At 40.2% G+C, this 12,010-nt stretch overlaps 1 protein-coding gene across 1 annotated transcript; it reads right to left on the bottom strand.

Annotated features, from left to right (window-relative positions):
• Positions 1-6,575: 6,575 nt before the first annotated feature.
• Positions 6,576-7,502, bottom strand: LOC118664066 (olfactory receptor 4P4-like). Its single transcript, XM_036323960.1, has one exon. It carries the CDS (start codon positions 7,500-7,502, stop codon positions 6,576-6,578), a length of 927 nt encoding a protein of 308 aa, XP_036179853.1.
• Positions 7,503-12,010: the final 4,508 nt, after the last annotated feature.

Below are 12,010 nucleotides of genomic sequence, written 5' to 3' on the forward strand. Positions count from 1 at the left end.
CTGTGACATCACTATAATTCTCAGTCCTTTCCAATGACTAAACCTGTGCTAAATCCTGAAAGTTCAGTATTGTCCTTAGACTTCAGTGAGCTCATAATTTTAAATATTGGACATCTGGGTGACAATCTCAGAAAGTGCTCATAGAACCTTTATACATTTTTCGAGGTAAAGGTCTTAAGCAAAGAAAAAGAAAAACCTCATAGACACAGACAACAGTGTGGTAATTACCAGAGGGAACGAGGGGTGGAAGGAGGTAGAAGAGGGTAAAGGGACGATAAATGGGGATAGAAGGAGATTTGGCTTTGGTGGTGAACACACAATACACTATACAGATGACACACATGTAGAATTGTACCTCTGAAGCCTATATAACTTTATTAACCAATGTCAACCCAGAAAATTCAAGAAAAGTTTTTTTAAAAAGAACCTTTTCATGAACATGTTTTTTAAGTGGAGGGAGAAAAAGAGCAACAAGCAGGTCTTTGGGGGGAAGTGTTGCTGCATTGTAGGGACTTTTAATGCATTTACCGCTACCTGAAATTGACCTTATTTCCCAGTTCACTTTCCAGTCTAACCCAGGAGTTCTCACCTTTTTTGTCCTTCAGTCACTCTTTCTGGTGCTTGCTTTTAGGACACACTCTTGAAGGAGCAAACTGCATCCAGAAATCCTTTTTCACTCCATCTGTTTCACCAAATTGCAGCTCCTTGAATTGAACCACTTTTTTTCCTTCCCAGGCTTACTGCACACTCATTGGCCAAGTCCTTGGAAAATTTTAGTTACAAGGAAGTGCTTCTTTGGTGCAAAATATTATACACCATCTCTTTTTACAAAACTTTTTACTAAGCAATACACAGAAAGGAAATTCCAACTGGCCAAAACATATATAAAAATATTCAGGGAAATGCAAACTAAACAGTAATGAAATACTATTCTCACTGATCAACTTCATAAAAGTACAATTTTAAGTCTGTTCATATAAAACTTTATGAGCACCTGAGCAAAACTATACAGAAAGCATTCAGAAGTGTGTTTGTTGAAGACTCATTTAAATTTGGAAGATAGAAGTGATCTAAATACCTGACAGTAGAACAGAAATAAGATGTGGTATGTTCTTATTATGGAAAAGTAGACAGAAATTTAAATTTTGGCTCCATATGACACATCTACCATGATACAAACCACTAATATCTATTTTGAGTATGAAGACAGATTTAGTCACAGGAAAGAACTGAAAATTATAGTGCCCTCATCACCCTTGAAGAACAGATGACCTCAGTGCTATTTTATAGATAAATGGATATCTATTTCCTCTCCAGGAAATAGGAATATTAGTATTCACGGATTCTTCCAGCTGCAAATAACTAATGTTTCCAATTCAAGTGATATACTAAATTATTTATCAATTAATGTATCAAAGTCATCAATTAATTTTCCATGTTTTACAATATTTATTCTTTTTATTATTGCTGTCTTCGTCAATTATTTGATCATTTTTTTAAACTCTTATAGTTTGTTATCATTGCTTTTCTATCTGAAGTAGAGTACAAAACACCACTATTTCTCATAGCCTCCTGTCCTAGCATCTAACAATCTCAAGTTTCAAGCCAGATTTCAAAAAAGCATTCCCCTTATTCATTTCCTGTTAAAACAGACCTCTTAAAATCATTTTGTAAACTATTAAAATGCCAATTTTGACATGAATTAGAAGCCCATAAAAGTTATAAAAGAAATAGTTACCAGGGAGATACATTTTTAGAACACATATTTATGGAAAATATAATTTCCTAAAAAAAGAAGCAGATAAGGATAGATTAATCCATAGCTACTCAAAGAACTAAGTTTACTTAGATTTGGACATTCAAAAGCAAAAAAGGAAGGAAAGAAAATATGGAAAAGGAAAAGAAAACATAGGAACTCACATATTGAATATCAGTTCATTCCAATCAATATCTGAAGGGAAATTCTTGTCTTCTTGAACTCATGCCAAAAAACAAAACAAAAAAATCTATTCTAAATCAAATAGATCTCTTAGGGGAGAAAGGCAATGAAAAAAGTCTCATGCTTTGTATCCAGCTTTCAAATTATATTTAAAATAAATATATTTTGAAAATTAACTTTCTGTATACACATAAAAGAAATGAGCATTATATCACAAACTGTTTGGGAAACGCCCAAAGCTCTCATCTTTTTTCCCTCCAACACAGTAATGAGCAGCAAGGCCCAGCTCCCTCAGTGCACAGGGCTTGGAGGCACCTGGGAAAGCTGCAGTCAGGAGTATTTAAGGGCATGAGAGGACCTGGGTGCCATCTCACAGGCAATCCCCGTGGTGATTCTTGGACAAGACCAGTGAAAAAAAACTGGTGATTTGAACTTGCTCTTGCTTCGACTTTACAAGTGTGCTGTCAAAGAAATCCTTTTAAATTGCTTCAAATATGTGATGTTAAGTATTAAATGTAAGTTTTATGGTCACTGACCAAATGGACTTAAAAGTAGCTTTATTACTTTCTATGCAGGGATAAACCCTAACACACTGATTATATTTCTTAAGAGCCTCCTTTTGCTTCCATGTCCAAGGCCAATATTTATTAACTAGAGGCCCGTTGCACGAAGATTCGCGCAATAGGTCTTCCTTCCCTTGGCTGCCAGCACCGGTTTTCCTCCGGCTCCTAGGAACCAGGCCTTTGGTCCAGCTGCAGCAGAGAAGCCAAGCCTCTTCAGTCTTCAGTTGTCTTCAGTCTTCGCTCTGTGCCTGCATATGCAAATTAACCCACGGGCAGCGTCTGGCAGGGACATCTGATGCTGCCCGCCCCGCCTTCCCCGGTCCCCGATTGGGGCCCACACACTTCGGGCAGTGTCTGGCGCTGCCCACCCCGACTCCCAAGGTCTCTGGTGACCCAGGCCCCAGCCCCTCCTTGAGCATCAGACAGCTCGGGCAGGAAGCTTGACTTCCTCCGTTACCGGGGCAACCCAAGCCTCCAGCTCCATGGCCCCTGCCATCTTTGTTGGGTTAATTTGCATACTCGCCCTGATTGGCTGGTGGGCATACCAGAGGTACTATCAATTTGAATGTTTTCCTTTTATTAGTGTAGAAGAGGCCCAGCACACAAAATTCATGTGCAGGTATGGTCCCTAGGCCTGGCCTGTGATCAGGGCCATCTTCCCCAGCTGCCCAGAGCTGGCCATGCCTCCCCCACCCAGCCCCTGGTTCCCCATTCGTCATTGGGTGATCAGTGCCTGATTGATGAGGGGAGGGACCAAGAGGTGCTCAGTGCACCTCATAGTGACTGGTCCAGTGGTTGTTCTGGTCATTCTGCTGTTAGGGTCAATTTGCATATTATCCTTTTATTATATAGGATTAGAGGCTCGGTGCCCAAAAATTTGGGCACTGGAGGGGAGGGGGGTCCCTCCGCCCAGCTTGCCCCCTATCACATACTGGGAGCACTCAGGGGATGTCCTACTCCCTGCTCCCTGCTCCCCTTGGGGAGCAGGCCTGAGCCACAGTCTGGCCTCCCTTTGTGGGATGCAACCAGGCTGATCAGGGAAAGGCACCAGCCCCATCACCCCACTGTTGCAGCCACTGTCAGTCACCACAGCCTCTAAGGTGTTTTCATCAACACGGACTCCAGTCCCTTCACCATGAAATAATGACAACTTTCTTTAGGCATTTTCAAGATGTGTGTTTCATAGGATATGACATTTCTTTCTTTCTTCCTTTCTTTCTTTCTTTCTTTCTTTCTTTCTTTCTTTCTTTCTTTCTTTCTTTTTTTACCCTCACCTCAGGATATGTTTCCATTGATCTTTAGAGAATGTGGAAGAGAAAATGAAAGACAGAGAGAAACATCAAAGTGAGAGGAACAATTTGGTTGGTTGCCTCCTGCATGAGCCCTGACCTGGGCCCAGGCCAGGGAGGAGCCTGCAACCTAGGTACATGCCCTTAGTCAGAATTGAACCCAGACCCAGCAGTGGGCAGGCCAACGCATTATCCACTGAGCAAAACCAGCTAGGACAGGATATGACATTTCTTAACCCTCCAGCAGCAGACCTCACTTTTTTGCTTCAGGAGTGTGTTAAAAAAAACCTAGATCACCTATTTGGATTCTTATTACCCAAGTTACTAAGAATATTACCAGTGGCATACAGGGAGCTTAGCCAATGAGTGGTCAGAGAAGGTGTTTCCTCTGTAGTTCACGACAATCGCCAGCTTGACACCCCCGGCCCAGGCCTGACACCTCTGGCCCAGGCTACAGGTCTGGGAAGGGGACCCCTATTTCCCCCTGATCACTGGCTCTGCCCTCATCCAGGCCTGACGCCTTGGCCAGAGGCATCGACCCCCATCACCCTCCAATCAATGATTGGCCCCTTGCCCAGGCCTGAGGCCTCCACCAGAGGTGTCAGGCCTGGGCAGGGGACACTCATCTCCCTCCCATGGCCAGCTCCACCCTCGCCCAGGCCTGATGCATCAGCGAGAGGCATCAGGCCTGTGCAGGGGACCACCAGACCCCTCCGATTGCCGGCTCCGCCCCCTGCCCAGGCCTGATGCCTCTGGCCCAGGCATCAGGCCTGGAAGAGGACCCCCACCTCCCTCCGATTGCCAGATAGGCCCCTTGCCCAGGCCTGACACCTTGACCAGAGACATCGACCCCCATGACCCTCCAATTGTCGGATTGACCTCCACCAGAGATGTCAGGCCTGGGCAGGGGACCCCTATCTCGCCCCCATCACCGACTTCTGGCCGGCTTCTGGGGCTTGTAGGGCCAGCCTGCGGCCCGACAAGTGGCAGGCAGGCGGCTTCTAGGGTCACACACGGAGGCCGGGATGGCAGCTCTTGCGCTGGCGGATGCGCTGTCCCCCCCTGCGTGCAGTATGCAAATTAGCAGCCATCTTTGTTGGAAGTTAATTTGCATATCGTGCTGGTTAGCCGATGGGAGGTGCAGGGAATGTACAGTCAATTATCATGTTTGTCTATTATCATGTAGGATTAGCATAGAATGTGGATTACATACACTTCAATAACGGGCTTATTAAAATAAGCATCTGAGTAAGACACCTACCCATACAGCTATAGACATTTCTGTTCATCTTCACCTTTCTGAATTGGATAATTCTACAAGGTCAACATCAAAATTAAACCCTGACTTGATCTACTTTTGTCTTTATCTCCTTGTCAATATACCTCATTATTTTACTTTCTCCACTTTAGCTCTAAGCGCCAGAATTTTTAAGGCAGGGTTTACACATGGCAGGGATTACACATGGCAGGGTTCTTTTGGAAGAGAGAAACTATTGTTAAAATCTTCATCAACCTAAGGCTAACCTCTGCAAATGCCATCCTCACCGGAAAACTTGGATTCCTGTTGCACAGAGGACAATAATACATGCAGTACATACAATACAATTTCTTAGTGGGGACTGTGGTGAAGAGGATGAGCATGAGAATACATAAGGTCGGTGTCTCTCATATTTGAAATCGTGGTGCCCCCACCCTCTAGACCCAGTTCCTCAGGTGTACATCGCGCTAATGGACAACCCTAGATAAGGTCAGAAGTTCATTCCAATTCACAAAGCTGGAGGATTCTTGCATAAATTAAGGAACCACATCAATGTACCAAAAAATGATGTTTGCCTATTCCTGTTTTCAGTTGGCTATACCTGCTTCTTAGTTCAATCTTCTTTATTGCTTCCTAGTATCAGAGCTTGCCTGAGAGGAAAGGAGACAGATTTGCATTATTGTAGAAAACTTCAGCATATGCCATTTGCATAAGGAGCACCAAGGATTAACAAAATGCACCCAGGAATATTTGCCCCTTTAGCATTGTGCCTTCTTAAGCTCAAGGCCTTACACAGGATGGAACATTTTCCATGTTGCTCATTTATAAAGAGCAACAATTTGTACACTCATGGAGCATTTTAAAATGAAGTCATAAATACAGTCATAGAATTACATTGTGGGATTGAAAAAAGATGTTCATCATCCCACTTGAAATTCCCAATTACAGGAACACACTGCGATAGGGTACAAAGAGCTAATTACAATTACTGCTGTAAGTATAGTGCCAACAGTATAATTACATTGCATTGCACCCTTTTAGAAGAGTGATTCGTTAATGTAAGGAGTTAAATATTCAGCAACATGTGAAAGTATTTTTATTGCAATGGAAACTCAAAAAAAGAAAGTGTTTAGGACCTCCATCTATCTGTGAGAGGTGTCGCAGTCAAGATATCTGTTTCTGGAAGCAGGGCACAACTACCGAACCATGCAGTCTTTACAATTTTCCCTGATAAAAGTGCTGTCATGCTCACTATGACTGAGATTATGATGGGCAGAATATTCCAAATGCCTGACATAAATTCCAGAATATCAGAGCTTCAGGGGACCTGGAGGTTGCCTGATCCACTCCACTGAACTCAGGCTTATAAAGGTAAAGGAAGAGAAGGAGAGTGTCTGAGGGACTTGTCTCTTCAAGCCTGCGACCTTTGAAGGCAGCATGCCGCCTCTGGGTACCTGCTGTATTTGCTGACATTAACAATTCTGTACATACAAGGAGGCCTGCAATGGGCTCACACACCACAGTCTTCATTTCCCTTCCAATAATTTGTCTCGGCACCACACTTTCCTCATGGCATTCTTCATGTCCGTGTTTCTCAGCGTGTAGATGAGAGGGTTAAACATGGGGGCGATCATGGTGTAAAACAAGGCAAAGACCTTGTCGTTATTGACAGAATCGGCTGTGGGGACATATGTGAAGATGACGGGCAAGAAGAACATGAACACGACAGTGATGTGCGAGCCACAGGTGGAGAGGGCTTTGCGGCAGCCCTCGGAGGAGCGTGTCTTCAGGGTGGACAGGATGATGATGTAAGAAATTACCAAGGCAACAAAGGTCAGAATGGACAGCACCCCGGTGGTGGAAATGATCGCAATAATCATCAGGCTCGTGTCGGTGCAGGCCAGCTTCAGCAGGGGGAATACATCACAGAAATAGTGGTCTATCTGATTGGGGCCACAGAAGGGAAGTTGGACAATAATCAATACATGCAGGATGGAATGGATAAATCCCCCAATGACAGAGGCCATCACAAGGACATAGCACGCCTTTCTGCTCATGATGACCATATAGTAAAGAGGTCTGCAGATGGCTACATAGCGGTCATATGCCATGGTCACCAAGATGAAGATCTCAGTGCCACCAAAAAAGTGTGCATAAAACATCTGGGCCATGCAGCTGTTGTAGGAGATAGTACTCCGCTGGGTCAGTAAGTCTGTGATCAGTTTGGGGGCCACTGTGGAGGTGAAGCAGACATCCATGAAGGACAGGTAGCTGAGGAAAAAGTACATGGGCTTTTCACTGAGGCAGCTGCCCCTGATGGTGACAAGAATGAGCAGGTTTCCTGAGAGAACAGTAATATAGCACAGCGAGAAGAGCACAAAGCAGGCAATCTTTGCATCCTCACCACTAAAAAGTCCCAGGAGGATAAACTCTGTGATGTTGTCCTGTCCCATGGCTTCTGTGGGTTTGACCAGATAGAGGGAGGAAATTAATATACCTGAAACACTCAACTTTCTGAAATTATTGACTTAAAAGTCGCTGATCTAGTCCATAAATACGCATTGATCATTTATTATGATGCAATCACTATAATTGGTGCCAAGGGTAAGCAGTGTACAAAATAGGATCTCTATCTACAAGTACAGTGCAGTTCATTTGAACAAACAGAGGGTAACAATAAAAGAACAAATAATCAATTAATTGCAATCATGATAAATCCCAAGTCCCACATGTACCATGAACAACACAATGAATACTTAAAAGATGAAAAGTCCTTTTGCTGAAAAATTTTTGAGATGCAATTTTAGTATTATAACTTAAGAGTGATTTTTAAATCTGTTCTTCAAGGGCTGTGACATCACTATAATTCTCAGTCCTTTCCAATGACTAAACCTGTGCTAAATCCTGAAAGTTCAGTATTGTCCTTAGACTTCAGTGAGATCATAATTTTAAATATTGGACATCTGGGTGACAATCTCAGAAAGTGCTCATAGAACCTTTATACATTTTTCGAGGTAAAGGCCTTAAGCAAAGAAAAAGAAAAACCTCATAGACACAGACAACAGTGTGGTGATTACCAGAGGGAACATGGGGTGGAAGGAGGTAGAAGAGGGTGAAGGGAGGATAAATGGGGATAGAAGGAGATTTGGCTTTGGGTGGTGAACACACAATACAATATACGGATGACACACATGTAGAATTGTACATCTGAAGCCTATATAACTTTATTAACCAATATCGAACCAAAAAATTCAAGAAAAAATTTTTTTAAAAAGAACCTTTTCATGAACATATTTTTTAAGTGGAGGGAGAAAAAGAGCAACAAGCAGGTCTTTGGGGGGAAGTGTTGCTGCATTGTAGGGACTTTTAATGCATTTACCGCTTCCTGAAATTGACCTTATTTCCCAGTTCACTTTCCAGGCTAACCCAGGAGTTCTCACCTTTTTTGTCCTTCAGTCACCCTTTCTGGTGTTTGCTTTTAGGACACACTCTTGAAGGAGCAAACTGCATCCAGAAATCCTTTTTCACTCCATCTGTTTCACCAAATTGCAGCTCCTTGAATTGAACCACTTTTTTTCCTTCCCAGGCTTACTGCACACTCATTGGCCCAAGTCCTTGGAATATTTTAGTTACAAGGAAGTGCTTCTTTGGTGCAAAATATTATACACCATCTCTTACTTCCTCTCTGCAACCTGATCTGAAATATATCACAAAATTGCTAAACTCAAAGTTCAGTTTTACAAAAAATAAATCCTACAGATTGATTAGCCTGTTTATGAAGGATTATAATGTTAATTGAACAATGTCTTTTACTTCATCTGAATTCCTATGAAATTGTTTTAGAAAAATGAACATTTGGCATACAAAGATAATTTTGATAGGATTTTAGGGAGTTCATGGATTTTTTTTATTTGAATTCCATCCATCAACCCCAAGTAATACCCTTGATCTAACTTCATGCAAAATCTCTGGAACTATCACAAAACTCCAATTGCAATTGTCCTGAACTGTAGTACCATTTGTTTAAAATAAACAATTAAAAGTTCTCTTTAACTGTGAGTTACCTATTCTAGCCTAAAAAATAGAATCCCTTACTTGAATATAGAATTATATTTAAATATATAAAAGGATTGCAATCATAAAAAGATATACCAGGTTTATGGTTAAGGAATAGCCATAAAAAAGATGTCAAATCTTTCCAAATTAAACAATACAGTCAATAATTAAAACAAAAATTCTGACAAAGTTTTTTGTAAAATTTGAAAAGTTGGTTCCAAAGTTCAGAAACATTCATATCCAGAATAGCTAAGCTTACTTTTTAAAGGAAGACAGAAGAAGGTAGGCATTACTTCTCAGAACAGAAATATGTTATCAAGCTATGGCAACGAAAGAGTTGTTGATAGAGACACAACAGTGGACTTAAAGGCAGTCAATAAATAAACACATAAATATACTGGAATTCATTCCATGTTTAAGTTGGGATTCCAAACTGATGTGAAATAATGGACTTATTGGTAACTGATGTTAGGACTTTGAATCTCCTTCTAGAGCAGCCTCAGGCAAAATAAGGCCCGCGGGCCGGATCCGGCCCATTTGAAATGAATAAAACTATTGAAAAAAAAGACCGTACCCTTTTATGTAATGATGTTTCCTTTGAATTTATATTAGTTCACACAAGCACTCCATCCATGCTTTTGTTCCGACCCTTGGGTCCAGTTTAAGAACCCATTGTGGCCCTCCAGTCAAAAAGTTTGCCCACCCCTGTAGAGGAACAAATATATTCCTCAAAGGCACAAAAAATTATGTTCTATATGGCTGAAGATGCAAATGTATCAAGTAAAATAAGAAAAATATTTAAGAAAAATTTAGAATGGGTTTATATCTTATGTAGGAACATTTCTTTAAGCAAAGCACAAAAGGCAAATTTGTAAAATATATATAATATGTCTAAAATTTCTGTGACAAATTCCATTTGAATCAAAATTTGTAAAAGTGGCAAAATGGGAGTATTTATGAATCCTGTAAATCAATAATATATAACTAAGTAACCAATTTTTCTAAAACAGCAAAAACTTTTACTAAGCAATATACTGAAGGGAAATTCCAACTGGCCAAAACATATATAAAAATATTCAGGGAAATGCAAACTAAACAGTAATGAAATACTATTCTCACTGATCAACTTCATAAAAATACAATTTTAAGTCTGTTCATATAAAACTTTATGAGCACCTGAGCAAAACTATACAGAAAGCATTCAGAAGTGTGTTTGTTGAAGACTCATTTAAATTTGGAAGATAGAAGTGATCTAAATACCTGACAGTAGAACAGAAATAAGATGTGATATGTTCTTATTATGGAAAAGTAGACAGAAATTTAATTTTTGGCTCGATATGACACATCTACCATGATACAAACCACTAATATCTATTTTGAGTATGAAGACAGATTTAGTCACAGGAAAGAACTGAAAATTATAGTGCCCTCATCACCCTTGAAGAACAGATGACCTCAGTGTAATTTTATAGATACATGAATATCTATTTCCTCTCCAGGAAATAGGAATATTAGTATTCATGGATTCTTCCAGCTGCAAATAACTAATGTTTTTAAATCAAGTGACATACTAAATTATTTATCAATTAATGAATCAAAGTCATCAATTAATTTTCCATGTTTCACAATATTTATTCTTTTTATTATTGCTGTCTTCGTCAATTATTTGATCATTTTTTCAAACTTTTATAGTTTTGTATCATTGATTTTTCTATCTGAAGTAGAGTACAAAACACCACTATTTCTCATAGCCTCCTGTCCTAGCATCTAACAATCTCAAGTTTCAAGCTAGATTTCAAAAGAGCATTCCCCTTATTCATTTCCTGTTAAACAGACCTCTTAAAATCATTTTGGTAAACTATTAAATGCCAATTTTGAACATGAATTAGAAGCCCATAAAAGTTATAAAAGAAATAGTTACCAGGGAGATACATTTTTAGAACACATATTTATGGAAAATATAATTTCCTAAAAAAAGAAGCAGATAAGGATAGATTAATCCATAGCTACTCAAAGAACTAAGTTTACTTAGATTTGGGCATTCAAAAGCAAAAAAGGAAGGAAAGAAAATATGGAAAAGGAAAAGAAAACATAGGAACTCACATATTGAATATCAGTTCATTCCAATCAATATCTGAAGGGAAATTCTTGTCTTCTTGAACTCATGCCAAAAGACAAAAAAAAAAAATTATTCTAAATCAAATAGATCTCTTAGGGGAGAAAGGCAATGAAAAAAAGTCCTCATGCTTGTATCCAGCTTTCAAATTATATTTAAAATAAATATATTTGAAAATTAACTTTCTGTATACACATAAAAGGAATGAGCATTATATCACAAACTGCAGGGGAAACGCACAAAGCTCTCATCTTTTTTTCCCTCCAACACAGTAATGAGCAGCAAGGTACTGCTCCCTCAGTGCATGGGCTTGGAAGCACCTGGGGAAGCTGCAGTCAGGAGTATTTAAGGGCATGAGAGGACCTGGGTGCCATCTCACAGGCAATCCCCGTGGTGATTCTTGGACAAGACCAGTGAAAAAAAACTGGTGATTTTAATTTGCTCTTGCTTCGACTTTTCAAGTGTGCTGTCAAAGAAATCCTTTTAAATTGCTTCAAATATGTGATGTTAAGTATTAAATGTAAGTTTATGGTCACTGACCAAATGGACTTAAAAGTAGCTTTATTACTTTCTATGCAGGGATAAACCCTAACACACTGATTATATTTCTTAAGAGCCTCCTTTTGCTTCCATGTCCAAGGGTAATATTTATTAACTAGACGCCCGTGGAACAAAGATTTGCACAATAGGTTTTCCTTCCCTTGGCTGCCAGCACCGGTTTTTCTCTGGCTCCTAGGACCCAGGCCTTTGGTCCAGCTGCAGCAGAGAAACCAGGCCTCTTCAGTCTTC

The sequence above is a fragment of the Myotis myotis genome, unplaced genomic scaffold (genome assembly GCF_014108235.1).
Source record: "Myotis myotis isolate mMyoMyo1 unplaced genomic scaffold, mMyoMyo1.p scaffold_m19_p_10, whole genome shotgun sequence".
In the NCBI taxonomy this organism is placed as follows: domain Eukaryota; kingdom Metazoa; phylum Chordata; class Mammalia; order Chiroptera; family Vespertilionidae; genus Myotis; species Myotis myotis.